This window comes from Malus sylvestris, chromosome 16 (genome assembly GCF_916048215.2).
Source record: "Malus sylvestris chromosome 16, drMalSylv7.2, whole genome shotgun sequence".
Classification (NCBI taxonomy): domain Eukaryota; kingdom Viridiplantae; phylum Streptophyta; class Magnoliopsida; order Rosales; family Rosaceae; genus Malus; species Malus sylvestris.
The window spans coordinates 1,979,482-1,996,096 of NC_062275.1; the positions used below are offsets into that span (position 1 = coordinate 1,979,482).

At 37.5% G+C, this 16,615-nt stretch overlaps 2 protein-coding genes across 2 annotated transcripts; one reads left to right on the forward strand and one right to left on the reverse strand.

The window, feature by feature from the left end:
• The first annotated feature begins 3,077 nt into the window (after positions 1-3,077).
• Positions 3,078-11,287, forward strand: LOC126607389 (putative 1-phosphatidylinositol-3-phosphate 5-kinase FAB1C). The gene is given in 12 exon segments (XM_050274953.1): positions 3,078-4,255; positions 4,257-4,709; positions 4,888-5,682; positions 5,777-5,930; positions 6,087-6,431; positions 6,600-7,346; positions 7,440-7,771; positions 7,852-7,978; positions 8,099-8,263; positions 8,389-9,912; positions 10,046-10,312; positions 10,498-11,287. Coding segments are annotated over 12 exon segments (5,268 nt in total). The 5' UTR covers positions 3,078-4,151; the 3' UTR covers positions 10,753-11,287.
• A 428-nt stretch (positions 11,288-11,715) lies between these two features.
• LOC126607401 (uncharacterized protein At1g66480-like) lies at positions 11,716-13,753 on the reverse strand. Its single transcript, XM_050274972.1, has 2 exons — positions 12,976-13,753; positions 11,716-11,927 (listed from the first exon to the last, which is right to left on the reverse strand). The coding sequence occupies exons 1-2, from the start codon at positions 13,597-13,599 to the stop codon at positions 11,859-11,861; spliced, it is 693 nt and encodes a 230-aa protein (XP_050130929.1). The 5' UTR covers positions 13,600-13,753; the 3' UTR covers positions 11,716-11,858.
• Positions 13,754-16,615: the final 2,862 nt, after the last annotated feature.

Genomic DNA, 16,615 nt, shown 5'->3' on the forward strand with positions numbered 1-16,615 from the left:
AATATAACCCAATTTGGTCAATAAGGGTGGGGAAGGATGGGGATTTGGAAAAACTATAACCTACCAAAAGAAAACGCCAAGGAGAAAAGGAGAACAAAAGAGTATGAAATAATAAAAAGCTTCATCTTCCTTTCGGTAGACCTCGGCGGCAGAAAACACTTTTGCAGATGTTGGCTTCCCACCAAATGAAAAGCTTACCAAATCCCCCTCCCCTGCTGTCTACTGCCGGGGACATGACAATTGGCATCTCCCTTTTCTGCACAATATGCATGGGCACAAGAGATTTTTAGTGTTCTCAAAACATAAGTGATGTACTACGTGTTGTAATATAAGAAGATGAATATTGAAAAATATATTTTCTCTCCACTTAAATGATGACCCATGGCATTGGTGAAGCTAGAAATAACATGCATGGAGAGCACAATTAAGCAATGACGGATGCAAGTCCTCATAGAATTTCACACATAGTGCATGTAGCACCAAAAGATATTTCAATTTCAAATTAGGCATTTTGTTGAACACTTGGGCAATAATTACCCATTAAGTTGACCAAAAAAAACTCATACGCATTTTGTGCTTAGCGTACATCCCCATCATTTGAGACATTTTAATTGTTTTTTTAGGGTCAACATTGTTCTAGTAAATAAATAAATTATATATGCATAGTGCTAGGAAGTCAAATTTATTAGACATGTGGAAGGAATTCTTCTTCGTGAGCCACTTGAATCAACTATACAATTAAACTTTGTGTTATATCCGCCTCCTGGTGGTTTTCGATTTGAAGCGAGTGACAAAGTTGGTGGTGGTGGTGGTGAGTTGATTATTATTTGTTGTAATCTGATTCGACGTTAAATCGAGCAACGAAAGGCGGCTGCTATATAAGCGGGGCCATAATTCCTGCTCATACCACCATTTTCAAGGCCAAGAACTTAGGGGGAGGGGGACGTGCTCCCTCTGGCCCTTAATGCGTTTCGCCCCATGGTGTACAAACTAGTGCTCCAAATACATGAAAAAGTCTCTCCACGAGTCAGATATTTGGGTTCTTGCTTATCGAGATTTAAATAAAACCAATCTGTTATGCCACGTGGTGAAAACATGAGCTGATTCTAATTGTCGATATAATGCAAGTCTTATGTGCATCAACACACAAATTTTACTAATAAAAATTTACAGTTTGAGTTTGTTTAAGTGACCCTTGTTCAAGGCTAATTATGATCCCCATCAGTAATAGATCTCTCCTTTGTGTGAGTTTGTGGTAATTACCATCGCCATTAAAATTAGTCACATTATTCATCACGATCTTCCCATTACAACTCGGTACCCAAGATGCCAAGCTACCGGGTCAACCTTAGTAAATCGAGAAGCCTTTGATGCTCAAGGAATAAGTGTTCGGGTCACAGAAAACCCGTGAAACCTGACCCACCAAACCACCTAAAATTGACACCCCTGTCGGCCCATCGCGTGCCCATATGGATACGGTTCTAGATGCCGTCACGGAGCGTGTGATACCGACGCCAAAATTCAACAAAATTCATTGCCCAAAACGGTTTTTAATCTGCACACTGATGCTGACCAATCGACGGCGAGTGCTTCCTGTGGTTGTACAAACTCATACAAGAAAACTCAAAAAGCAAAGTTAATACTTAGAAAATTAAATAAGACTTTAGCCCTAATTAAGTATCACGCTGACCAATCGCAGTCTTGAATGCCATGTTAATGAAGAAAAAAATTTCTTCAATAAAAGCACCATAGACTATTTTATGGGGCCATTCGAGAGGGACAGCGCGGTGCGACTATATCGTTATAGCAACGTTTTGAACTAGTAATGTAAAGTTACGTGAAGAAATTTTGAAATATAAATACGACATTAGTGGTGTACTCGTTCGTTGCAAGTTTTTCTTTCGGGCGAGATTTTTTTCTTTACTTGTGTAAAAAGCGTATCTTTGAAAGGAACATGTAGAAAATTTTAATTGAAAAACTTAGGGGTATAGTTAAATTAAGATTTGGAAAGATTGATTTAAAAGACTTTAGAATCATGGTGTAGTCAGTTAGAATTTTAAAAGACTTTGAAACCATGGTGTAGTCAAAGTAGAATTTAATAGGATTTAAAAAAATGCATCGAAGTCCAGGTGTAGTCGACTAAGATTTTAAAAGACTTTTAAGGAGTTGATACAAATCTATAGGTATTCAAAATGTCATATTAACAAATAATTTTTTAAACTTATTTTCTATTAACGAATAATTTTTTAAATGGCAATAAAATCTCTCAAAATTATTTCAATCTTTAAAAATCCATAAGAATCCTTGAAAATTCATTTTAATGTTGTAAGGATTCTTACAATCATATCAAATCTATCACTATAAAAAGTCTTTTAAATCCTTCTAAATCCTTATTTGACTACATCTTAAGATTTATTTATTTATTTTTTTTGAAAAACACTAAAGTATTTAACAATCACCCCTACACTCCAAGCAAAAACTTATTTAGAGAGCACTTTTATGACGGATAATGTCACATCCCGCCCCCCACCACATCCTAGGTCGGGATGTGACAGATAAACATTATAAATTTTTTTACACTAAGCATAATTAGATTTGGGTGAATTATAAGGGTAATGCTAGAAAAATTACATTTTGCAAACTATATTTAAATTATCTCTTTAGTATTAATACAATCAATATAAATAGGTCTCATCGTCAACAATATGAAGATGGGTGCTAATATATAAGGTCTTGTTTAGAAGTACTTTTAAAAAGATTAAGGTAAAAACGTTTTTGAAACTATTTCTTGGTAAAAATTCAAGTGAATCTTAGAAAAACACTTAAGTGCTTCTTGTAAGAAGCATATATCTGGTGCTTCTTCCAAAAATACACTTAAAGTGCTTTTGAAACCTAAAATTAATTTCAACAAAAACGTTTTTAACTATTTTAAAAACACTTTCCAAACAAATCATAAAATATGATTCACAATAAGTAAAAGTACTTTTAACCCATGAAGGCCGTAGGTAATTACAAATTAGGTATGAGCGGAGATTATCAAAAATAAAACAATAGGGAATGGAATAGGAGATGAGAGCGAGAAAGTGCTTTTTGAAAAGCAGTATTTTAGTAGCAATAACCAGTTGGGTGCGTAGGAAGGAAAGGAAAAGAAACAGAAACGAAGAAGAAAGAAAGAGAGAAGAAGAAAAACGAAAGAGAGAAATTGAAAGAAAAAAGAAACGAAATGAACTGAAGGCGGCAAAATATAAGATGATACAAAAGAGAAGAACAAGTGTTGATGCAGTTGCAACCGGCGGTGGTGTTGGCGGTGGAAGAAGCGGAGAAGAAAGCGGAGGAAGAAGAAGAAGTGACAGAGAGGCAAATGCGTTTCTTGAGATGCGAGTCGATTCCGGCAGAAAGGGAACCTTCTCCGTACTCCTCCTTTTCGTCCTTTTGATCCTCATTCTTCCCAGCATTTAATTTCTTCAATCTCTCTCTCTCTCCTCTTTTTTCTCTCTCTACATACATACTTCTGGTTGTTCATCTGCTTTTGCTTTACTCATACGTATTCTGCTCTTCTATGCTGTCGTTTGCTTCCATATCTCTTGGATTTCTCATGGTTTTTCATTCTGCTTGGACTGGGTGGACTTGGAGCTGCTCCGATTGAATCGCCCTGATATGCTGCAATCGATCGCCGGATGCATTCTTGAGGACTCTGGAATCGGTTAGGGTTTCTTTACTGCTTTAAGTTTCTTCGAGTTTGTTGCTGCTGCTTAATTTTTAAGCACTTTCATTGGTGATAGTATTTTGGTTGTAAATACTGTCAGATTTTGTGCATCCTGAGCCGTCTGATTTCCTCCCGTGATATTGTTTTGTGTGATTCTTGGAGGAGGAGAGGAGGAGCATTTGCTTTCTGTTTTCATTCCAAATTTTTGAAAAAAGAGGAAACAAGAAACAAGGAAAACAAAATCATATAAAAGAAAGAAAAAAAATACATCTTTAATTCCAATTCACCCACCATTTTTATTGTGGGGGATTTTATTTATATTTGTTGATTATACTGAAATTTAGAAGAAGTAAAAGAATTTAGATTTGAGGAGGAGGAGGAAGAGGAGGAGGAGGAGGAAGAGCTGCTGCTGCTTCCTTGTTATTTGTTGGGTTGTTGCCATTCTATGGGAATACCTGATCGTTCACTACTAGATCTAATAGACAAAGTTAGGTCCTGGATATCTGGAGGAGCAAGCGATTCACGGTGTTTGTCTAGCGTGTTTGATATATAGTAACGGTTGCAAGATGTGTTGTGATTGCAATACAAACACCACCGGTATTGGTTCTAGATATCACTGTCAGAGCTGTGGCAGATGGATTTGTGGAAAGTGTATTCAGGGCTCTGAGTGGGATAGCATCAAGAGCAATGATGAGGTTGGAGGGAGTACTATTAAGTTCTGCAAGTTTTGTTCTTTGGCTGGATTAAGGAAGGAAGGTGGAAGGAATAATAGTGAGAAAGTGCATCCGTCTGCCTCTCCCCAAGAAAACCCTGAACCACCATCACCCTGTTGTAGTGGTGAAACAGTCAAGTGTTCTGTGGATAATGATGAATCTATTCACGGCGATCATTTCTCAAAGATTTTGGAAGCCCATGATTGCAGTTATTCTCCCCATGCTGTGAGGAGTATGACCTCACTTAGTTCTCACCCATCTCCAATATCTGTTCATCACTCTATTAGCAGGTATGCTTTCATTCAGATTGCAGGTTGTGCATCATGATGCATTTTTATATAATATTGTTTAATTGGATTTCTTGCATATAACTAATCTCTTCACCTGCTATACTATTCAAATTTTAAATATATCTTTTTGATTTGATGTCAAAATATCCTTTCATTAATTCTCTGTTTTGTGATGTAGGAGTGACGAAGAGGAGGCAGAGGATTCTGGAAAGAACTTTTGCAGTCCTTTAAGTGAATATTGTGATGACAATTCGGACATAGATTTAAGTAGTGTTAGTTCTAGAAAAGAGTTTTTCAGGTCAAGGTCACTGGGATCCCATCATTTTGATTGCCCGTCTAGAATTTATTATACTTCTAGTAGAGTTGGGCATTCTGTACAGCAGGGGCAGGAGGGAATCCCTGTGTCTCAGAATGATGGTCCCTTTGGTCAACAGAATAAGGCCGTTTTCAAAAGGCCTGAGAGAGGGAGCAGAGATCCAGATATTACTGATGATTGCTCTGATGACCCATCAGTTATCCGTAGTCAATATGAGAAGTCACAGCGGCCACTGGATTTTGAAAACAATGGTCTCATCTGGTATCCCCCTCCGCCTGATGATGAGAATGATGAGGCAGAGTGTAATATCTTTTCTTATGATGATGAAGATGATGATATTGGAGATTCCGGTGCTGTGTTTTCATCAAGCAGTAGCCTTTCGAGCATGTTTCCTGCAAAGGAGAAACAGAATGAGGGTAACAAGGAACCACTTAGAGCTGTGGTACATGGGCATTTTAGAGCTCTTGTATCACAACTGTTACAAGGTGAGGGTTTCATGGATAAAGGGGATGGAGATGAGGACTGGCTTGACATAGTTACAACAATTGCATGGCAAGCAGCAAATTTTGTTAAACCAGATACAAGCAGAGGAGGCAGTATGGATCCTGGTGATTATGTGAAAGTTAAATGTATTGCATCAGGAAGTCCAAGTGACAGGTATATTTTCCTTGAAATTTTATTTGACGTTTTGCATATCTCTGTGCTAGTGACAGGTTTATATCTTTAATTAAAACATTTTGGATTTGTGCAGTACCCTTATAAAAGGAGTAGTTTGTACAAAGAATATAAAGCATAAGCGCATGACCTCACAGTACAAAAATCCTAGATTACTTATTTTAGGGGGAGCACTTGAGTATCAGAAAATTCCGAACAAGTTGGCATCTTTCGACACATTACTGCATCAGGTTTGTTTTTCTCCTTTCCAATTCAACAGGTTTCTCTCTCTCTCTCTCTCTCTCTCTCTCTCTCTCTCTCTCTCTCTCTCTCAGAGAATTGATGACAATTTTTTGTAACATTAAATTCCTTATAACTGATATATTTCTTACTTTTTTTTTGGACAGGAAAACGATCATCTTAGGATGATTATCTCAAAGATAGAGGCTCTTCACCCCAATGTTCTGCTGGTAGAAAAAAGCGTATCTTCGTATGCTCAAGACTACCTGCTGGAAAAGGACATATCGTTAGTATTGAATGTTAAAAGGTCATTACTGGAGCGTATAGCACAATGTACTGGTGCACTTATTACTCCATCAATTGACGATATCCCTAAGACTCGTTTGGGGCATTGTGAGCTGTTCCGGTTAGAAAAAATTTCTGAACAGCATGAGCCTGCCAATCAGTTTAACAAGAAACCAGTGAAAACCCTGATGTTTTTCGAAGGGTGTCCAAGGCGTCTTTGCTGCACAGTAATGTTTTCCATATACAGCATTTTGTTATTTCTTATACAGTTCGAGTTTCTGCTGTTTGTTTAATTGTGCTCCTTGCAATTTATTCATAATCTACATTCTGATAAAGCATAAAAGGTATTTAGTGCCTGGTGGGGTGATCTCTTATCTTGTCAGTTTCTGTTGTAGGTTCTGCTGAAGGGTGCTTGTGTTGAAGAACTAAAGAAGATCAAGCATGTTGTCCAGTATGCAGTGTTTGCAGCTTACCATTTATCCCTTGAAACTTCCTTCCTTGCTGATGAGGGTGCTACTCTGCCCAAGACGACTCTGAGACACCCAGTTACTATACCAGACAGGACAACAGCTGATGCGAATTCAGTAATCCCTAATTCCCTTGCTTCGAGCAATTCCCAGGCTGTACCTTTTGCTTCTGTTCAAGATGATAATATTTTGGGTCTGAAGCCGGAAATTGAAGGATTAGAGTCTTTGCCCGGGCATCTTTATCATGGACTTGATTTTCCTGTGTCTTATGGTGACTCTGTGGTTGGAACTACATCTTCTGATGCTTATACTGATGATATAGGAAATAATGTGATTTTGGGATCCTCGTATCAATACAAGGATATAAATGGGATCACAGTCCATTCTTCTGAAACAAAAGACCTTTCCCAACCAGAGTTGCAGGAAAGCTTGCCTCATGACTGGAGTCAACATGAGGATAATGAGTTGATAAACTCTGAAAGGATTGATCACAATCAAGTTTCAAGTGAGTACTTCTCTTCTGCTGACACTCATCAGAGCATATTGGTATCCTTTTCAAGTTATTGTGTACTGAAAGGAACTGTTTGTGAACGCTCCCAACTTCTGCGCATAAAATTCTATGGTTGCTTTGATAAGCCACTGGGCAGATATCTTCGTGATGACCTATTTGATCAGGTGATTCGTTGTTACTTTACTGCATCCCTCCTTAATTTGCTTTGCTGACTATGAAATGGAATTAAAGTTAATAATAAGGTTTGTAATTGACAGACATCTTCCTGTCGGACTTGTAAAGAGACAGCCGAGTCTCATCTTCTATGTTACACCCATCAGCAAGGAAACCTTACCATTAATGTTAGACGCCTTCCTTCACTAAAGCTACCTGGGGAGAGAGATGGTAAAATATGGATGTGGCACCGGTGTCTAAGGTGTGCCCATATTGATGGAGTTCCACCAGCAACACGTAGAGTAGTCATGTCAGATGCTGCCTGGGGGCTTTCTTTTGGAAAGTTCTTGGAACTGAGCTTTTCAAATCATGCAACTGCGAATCGTGTTGCTACTTGTGGCCATTCATTACAACGGGATTGTCTTCGTTACTATGGGTAAGTACTAATAGATTTGGAGTGTTATTACTTTTAGTGTACTAAATGATCTTATTTTGAAAAAATGACTTGTATTACAGGTTTGGAAGCATGGTTGCGTTCTTCCGATATTCCGCAATTGATATTCTTTCAGTCCATTTGCCCCCTTCAGTTCTTGAATTCAATGGCCAAGTCCAACCAGAGTGGATAAGAAAAGAGGCAACAGAGGTGCTTTTAAGAATTTTAATCTAATTCTTGAATAATCTCTTGATGGGTGGTGAATGATGAACAAGTTTTGTAACTGCTGGTTATGAGATTTCAATTCTAATAACCTGGATTGTTTTGCAGCTTATGGGAAAAATGGAAACCATATATGCAGAGATATCTGATGTACTCGACTGCATGGAGGAGAAAAATAGATCTTTTGGATGTGAAATGTCAGGTACAATTGAATTACAGCACCACATCTTGGAGCTGAAAGATCTGCTTAAGAAGGAAAGAAATGACTACATTGTAAGTGCAAAATTGAGTATCGCATGTGACTATGATTGGTATCACATGTTTCCTGGTCCATGGTTCATGTTTACCCTTTGTGGAATCTTTGTTTTCCTAATCTAGTCTACTTGCTTTTTCAATAGGGTTTTCTGCAACCTGCTTTTGTGGAGACTTCTGAACCAGGACAAATGCCTGTTGTAGACGTTCTGGAGCTAAATCGCTTGAGACGTTCTCTTTTAATTGGTTCTCATGTTTGGGATCGCCAGCTATATTCATTGGACTCACTGCTTAAAAGGACTCCTGTTTCCATGGCTACTGATGAGGATGTATCTTTTGCCCACCTGCAAGAGTTGATAAGTGATCCATCTGGTAAGGATGTCAGTCTTGACTATGGCCATGAAGATCATGTGTCTGAGTCTTCAAAATTCCAAGTGCCTCCCGGCAATGATCTACCAACAGATAAAGAACCTAATGTACCACCACTTGAACCTTCTGAAGGCGTATCACACCATTATAGCCGAGACGACGAGATGCATTCAGATAAGGAAATTGTTAATAAGACATCCTGCAAAGGCTTTTCCTCCCTTAAATCTACACTGTCTGAGAGAATAGATTCTGCATGGACTGGGACTGATCAACTTGTGGTGAAAGCTCAACCACTTGGTACATCACATTTGACTGAAGTTCAAGCTCGTGCTGTCAAGCATACTAGTCAAAATGATGATCCCCCTCTTAGGAGGCTAATGTCGCCAGTGAGAGTTCACTCTTTTGATTCTGCCCTAAGATTCCGAGACAGGATTAGGAAGGGATTGCCCCCTTCTTCATTGCATTTGTCGACACTTAGATCATTCCACGCGTCTGGAGATTACAGGAGTATGGTGAGAGATCCTGTTTCTAGTGTAAGAAGGACTCTTTCCCAGGCATTGCCACGCGAGGCACAAAAGTTGGATTCAATACTCAATTCCACACCCTCATTTGTCTCCTCTGCATCTCAAATAGCTGATGGGGTTCGGTTGCTGCTTTCCCAGACAAGCAGCAATGACATAGTCGTTGGTGTTTATGATAGCGAACCCACTAGCATAATCTCATATGCCCTTAGTTCCAAGGATTATGAGGACTGGGTTGCTGATAATTTGAACGAGCATCAGGCAGGCTGGAGTATTCATGAAAGCTTTAAAGAAGATTCTGCAGCTTCTATCTTTTCACCCTGGCAGTCTTTTGGTTCTATGGACTTGGATTACATCCATTATGGAAATTATGGATCTGAAGATGCTTCAGGTTCCATGGGCAACCTGTTTGCAGATGCCAAAAGATCTCCACATTTGAGGATATCTTTCGGGGACGAGTCCTCAAATGGGGTAGGAAAAGTGAGATTTTCTGTGACTTGTTATTTTGCAAAGCAGTTTGACTCTCTTAGGAAAAAGTGCTGCCCCAGTGAAGTGGATTTTGTACGATCTTTGAGCCGCTGCCAGAGGTGGAGTGCACAAGGGGGAAAGAGCAATGTATATTTTGCTAAATCTCTGGATGATAGATTCATCATAAAACAAGTCACAAAGACGGAATTGGAATCCTTTCAGGAATATGCACCTGAGTATTTTAATTATTTGACAGATTCCCTTAACTCAGGAAGTCCAACTTGTCTTGCCAAGGTTCTTGGTATATATCAGGTAAGGCTTCTTCTCTGATTCTTTATTTTTATATTTTTTTACTCTGTTTCATTGTTATGTTATGTCTGTACGGGTCAGTAGTGAGTAGTAGCTTAAATATTCGTGTGATCGTATTATACTGGTGTATTGGCAGGTCACTGTTAAACAGCTGAAAGGTGGGAAGGAAACTAAAATGGATTTGATGGTGATGGAGAACCTTTTCTTCAAAAGAAACATTTCAAGGGTATATGATCTCAAGGGGTCTACTCGATCCCGTTATAATTCTGATACAACAGGGGTAGACAAGGTACTGTTAGATATGAATTTGTTGGAATCATTACGTACACAACCCATATTTCTTGGAAGCAAAGCAAAGAGAAGCCTGGAGAGAGCTGTATGGAATGATACGTCCTTTTTAGCGGTATGCCTTCACCCCCTTCCCTTTTGCTTGCCTTCAGTTTTAGATGTTAATCTCAAGATAGTTAAAACAAATTTTCTTCATGTTGCATCTATTCGATTCAATTTCTTCAGTGACACTTATTTACAAAGTTTATTCGGCTTTATTATGAACGTTATAGCTATTAATTTCTGCCAATGCCTCTCCAGTCTGTTGATGTAATGGACTACTCGCTGCTCGTCGGGGTGGACGATGAGCGGAAGGAGCTGGTTTTGGGGATCATAGATTTCATGAGACAATATACATGGGACAAGCATTTGGAGACATGGGTAAAGGCATCCGGAATACTTGGAGGCCCGAAGAATGCTGCTCCGACCATTATTTCCCCGAAGCAATACAAGAAACGATTCAGGAAGGCGATGACCGCTTATTTTCTCACCGTGCCTGATCAATGGTCGTCATGAACTGTTCGTACTTCGCATCAAGCTGCATTTTTTCGCGTTCACAGAAGATGTGTTCACTAATAAGTTTTATAGGGGAATTATTATTTCTGATACACAGAGAGGAGGGAAACCCCTCCATCTTCGTCTTCTTCTTCCCCTTTCTTTTGTACATGGGGTAGAGTTAAATTAACCCACATGAGATTTGTTACCTCTGTAATTGTGAAGAGTTGGTAACTCTTCTTATTTTCTGTCATAGTTACCAACAATGTAGGATTAGCCATGTGATGTAACAGACAAATGTAAATTAAATAGGAAAGGGATCCTTTCTTCCAATCCCCCAAATCAGAAAATTCGTGTCGTTGAAAATTGATCCAACGGTTACAAACAGGAGTTCACGTTAAAAGTTATATTAACTTCAGGTGTTGGATCAAATTTTAACGGTACGAATTATCTAATTTGGTGATTAGTAGGAAGGGATCCCTTTCCAATTAAATATTTGATCGATGGATTTTCTGTCCACGTGCTTCATCAGTAAAATATCAATTTTTATTTATTAGTCTCTTGAATTATAATGCTCCGAGCACGTATGCATCTTTACTTAAAGATTGGTGGATGAAATTCCTTGAGCACATGTGTATTGTGATATTTGGAAAATACTTTTCGTATAAAGAAATTCTTTAATATTTTGATGCCAAATTATTCGGCTTAACAAGTTTGCTCGTTACTGCATGTGGTGGTTCAATATAATAGTGAATAAGGTGTTGATTTTTATTCATGCGTTTGAAGCACCACCTCTCATAATTTTTTGTAATAATTTCCAACTCTCCTTATTTTTTAATAATAATAAATTGAAAAAAAAAAGGTTTACTTGGTACCTATTGTGAGAAATATGAGATAAGTTCATAAAGGTTACGAAGATTATGATTTCACAAAACCGTTCGTGAGTGCAGATATAAGTTAAATCAGTTAGTTAGGACTCAAAGAAACAAGAAGATAAAAAGTTTGACTATAATTTATGTATAGTTATACAGTATAATTAACTAACTACACATGCTTAAAGATAATCCTCAATCAATTCCTCAAAAGTGCGGTTGATGGGACTGCGCAGACTGAAGTAGAGTTACCGGCTACAGGCGCTGCTCATCTCTACTGGTTAAGACCTCTCCTTCATTGGTTGGTCGGAAACTCACTCGTTTCTGCAGGATCAAATACAAGAATACTAGTAAAGAATATTTCAACATATTTCTCTTAATTATTCTAAAACAATAATTTAGACATAAACATTTGTGTACAAATTAGATTATCGTCACTAGTACTATGATTTAGTAGTATTCTTCTCCACTAATAAATCTAAGGTCTCAAGTTGTACTCCCATAAATGACTTCGATGTCTAATTATGGCTGACCCATTTTGTAAGACTTAGTCCATATCTTCTCGCTCAATATTAAAAAATACATTAAAATTTTAGTATAAGTTCATATATCTCTGTTTATAGCTGTAAACATTTCGATTTGAAACATGTTTAGATGGAAACAGAGCGGTAATTAAGTTGTAAACTATTTGGTCAGTGTGAAAAGCTTGACTATCTACGCATATTTTCAAAATCGCCCAAACCTTGTAAAATAACTAACACCATGACTTGAACAGATTTGGCTACCGTTTTTACCAATCTGTCGGTACGAAAATTGAGTAAGAGGGTCAGCAGATGAGATCCCAAATCATGATAGCTTTGTCAACTGTGGAAATATTTCACTCTGAACATGAAGGGTAGGTGCAAATTAAGGTAAGATTTGGCTTATGCTTGAAATGCATAATGCTACCTAAGTTCTATGGGGAAGGTTGAAGAATTGGGTATAACGAGTTCAACTATATGATATTACTAATTCATGTATTATGATATAGGTGAATAATATGGCTCACGTATAATTGATATAGAGTATAGTATTAAAAATAATTTCACTATTTATAATTAACAAGTGATCAGTTAATAGTATTACGTGACGGTATGACTGTCAAACTGAAAAACTTATTTACGGAAGGGTTGAGCTTTGAGCTCATACCAAGTCTTAAAGGAAGTCGTCCCTTAAATCCAGTACCTAAAATTGACTTAATATTAAAATTACTCAGTTGGGTGTACCAACATTTCTATGTGTTAGGTTCAAGCAACCAACCTAAACCAGAAATGTCAAACACCACCACTCAACATGGCACAAAAACAGGATCTATGTCTCTCAGAAACCCTACCTGAATCCGATCACGCCCCTTGATTCCCTGCGACCCAAGCAATCTTCCTCCATCCTTCCAATGCATTTGCGGGTTCAAACCCAAACCTTGATCATTGCCCTTCACGTTGTTGGTGTTCACCATGCAAAGATCCATAATCTGCTGAGCTGCCTCCCCGTCGTCTCTACTTTGCCGCATCAATTTCTCCACTTCTGCCCTCGGAAGCCTCATCCTCACGCGCACCGCCCCATTCGCCTCCTCCTCGGGCACAATGCTTGCTGTCGATGCCGATGATTTCATAACCGAAAGGTCCGAAACCGACCTCCGAGAGAGCATTAGGCTCTCGAGCCTGTCCTTAGCACTCATGTTTATTCCCGATCGAACCCTTCTCTGAAAACTCTCTTTTTTCACATCAACCTTTGGCAACTCCACGAGAAAATACAACCTGTTTGGCTCAAGCTGTTCGTGGGGTTCCAACGGCTTTGCCCGAACCCCGAAATGCTTCACCTCCGATGATTTTAGCAAAACATGACCTGGGAAATCCCTGACAACCTCACCGGCTTGCACTGGTGTCTTCAACTTGAATGCCTCTCCATTAACTTGCATAACTTTTGCACGTTTTTTGCCTCCCAAGCTGTTTCCCATAGCTATAGCTCACTGACCAATTAATTTTGGATTCTGTTTCTGGTATGATATATATATATATATATATATTCGAATTCTCTGAACAAGAACGCTTGTTTTTTATTTTTGGATCGATAACTAATGTTTTGAATTGGCCTTTTATCATATGCCAAAAGGCTAAAGCTCTCACGATGGTGGGAACAAGAAAGAGACGTCGTTTTAAGGGCAGTAGTTGTTGTAAAACGACTAATTTTAGGGTTTTGACTTTTTATTGGTCAATAACTTTAGGATTTTGACTATGGCATAAAGTACGTATAGTTTCACTTTCGATCCTAAATTTCTAATTTTTGTTAGTATATCAATATTTTCACGTTAAGAGGAAGGAGAGTTCGCCTAAACCACACAATGAGCAGCCTAATTTGATATTAAATTCGCCAATCATGAGATTCGAACATAAGATCTTTCATTTTTAAGTGAAAAGGAATATCACCAGACCATAGTGTTAAGTTGGTTAATTGTCACCCTTGGAGTTTATGCTTTTTAGATATATTTTCAACGACCTTATATTCCAAATTTTAGAAAATAATGTTGGCCAAAAACTGTGACGTGTGGAACAAAGGTGCTTGCATAATCATATTTTGTTCTTATTTCCAAAGGTAAACAGTATACGATAATCACGGTGCAAATTAACTTAAATTTTTTTCTTTGGAGTCCATTGAAATGATCATGTGAAAAGTTGATTACGGAAAATCGTGTTAGGAAAACGTGATTTCATCGCCATCGGACTATAATCCTTGATTAAGCTCGTGATGATTTGTTTTTGGCAAATTAACGAAGTCATTAAAAACTAAAACATTTCTACTAATCATGTGTAGAGATACGAATGCATCAAAATTATAAAAACAACAATCGAAAAAGTCAAAATTAAAGCGAACTTACCACAAACAACTGAAATATCGGTATTATCACCTAAAACTAGCCTAATCCGTAATAAGATCATGCAACCTAGAACAACAAAAACACGAAATTAAACCATACGCCTAAATCATGACTAGCACTAGGAACCAATCCTGGCTCGAATAGAACTCACCACATCTCACAATGAACTTGTAGGGTAGATCAGGAGATCAGTAATCAGTGATTAAGCTCATTTGCGTGATGTGGCCTAGTAGTCTAATACTGTGTCCAAAATGATGGTCCATTCATCAACTTGGAAGCAATTAGTAATCTCCAACAAGTTATCTAAGACGAGGAAATGTTGAAACTCCACTCCACTGACACAGAAAGCTAATCTTCCTGCAGCTTCGTATATATCTGATTGCATGCGGTTTCTTTTCTAATTCAAATTCCACATGCAGAAAGGTTGCTACGTACGTACGTATTTCAACTGCCATTATCCATCCGATTTGGAATTTGGAAATAATCACGCAATTATTTGTAGGAAAGAAAACTGCCTGGAAATGTAGAACATGGGAAAATTAAACTACATTGACAAGTCAAGCTTCAAGGGAGCATATGCCTTCTTTCTGTTCATAGTTTTAATAAAATTGGTCAGAGGCTTCTATTCTATATATCCATGTATTTTTGAAATTTGCAGTTAACTTATCATTACAAACCCCTTATTATTAAAAATAACAATAAAAGAATAATTGTCGGCAGAAGGCAGATTTTTTTTTCCTTTTTATTAGAATGGACCAAGCCCAACAATGCTTTATGGTCGAGAATGTTGAACGGTCAAACATCAACGCATGCAAAAATTGAGTGTGGTGGAGATGAGAATACTTCGTTTTTTTGCTGTGTGGGCCATGAGAAAGAATATGATTAAGAACGAGGTAAAGTAAGAGTAGCCACAATTAAAGATAAGGCGAGAGAAAATCGGTTAAGGTGGTTTGAGCATGTAAAATGAAGACCTACCTATACTCTGGTTAGAAAGTGTAATTATGAGACAAAGGCTAAAGGGAAAAATGGTACATAAAGACCAAGGAAAACTTGGATTTAGACTTCAAGAAAAGACATGAAGTATTTGTTGTATTCGAATGAAACATAAAGCTTAGGTAGGACTGAACACCTTCACTACTTTGTACATGTTTAATATACATATTAATTAAAAAAAAAAGTTATTAGCTCTCGCATCAGTCTAAAATAGTCATCCGTTGCTATTCCCTTTCTTAATTTTCGATTGAAGAAAAACTTAAGAGAAGGACAGACTAATAATGGTTAAGTGTTAAGAACAATTTTCTTTTAAAAGTTATGAATTTAGACCGACCGAAACAAAAAGACCAAAAAGGAAAAGTACAGAGTAGAAAAGTCACGTAACTGTTGGATTTTCGTTTTTATAATGTAGCGATTGGTATTGTTTTTTCGGCACGAAGTGGACTAGTTTGGTCACATTGATTCATGTTCATGCTTTATAGTTCATACCGGATTAATCGAACAAAAGGTGCTAAAATACAATTTTAGTAAGAAAAAAAGAGAGGAAGTTTTAACGAAACTCTTTCGGTACTGTTCACTTTTAACGAAAAACCACATTTCTATATTTCTTTGGTACTATTCACTACACATTTATTTGTTTTTTTCATTAAAACTAAAGTTTTTTGAACTTTTTGTTAGTTTTCCTAAAAAAAAAGGAAAATTAATGAAAATGGTTTGAAAACCTTGAGTTTTAAGGATAAGAACAAAATAAAGGGTAAAGTGAATAGTACCATGATTGATTTTTTAGTGTAAAAATGTAATTTTTCGTTAAAATGAACAGTATGCAAACTTTTCGTTAAAATTCTATTAAAAAAAAAAGGGTTGTGGACCATCTAATAAACGTGCTTTATGACTTCCAAGAACTACTGCTCTAACCACCCATCCGTCCACAACAAGGCAACAAAGAAAACAAGGGATTCGGCTTAATATAAAATGTGTGTTCGTTAATTTGTTGTTTTGTGGAGGTTAATATGTTGTCTTCCGAGAAGTTAAGGCAAAGAGAATTTTCGATATGTCAATTTTTAAGTGGAATGTTATGCAATTAAATTTAAAGGTAAAACAACTC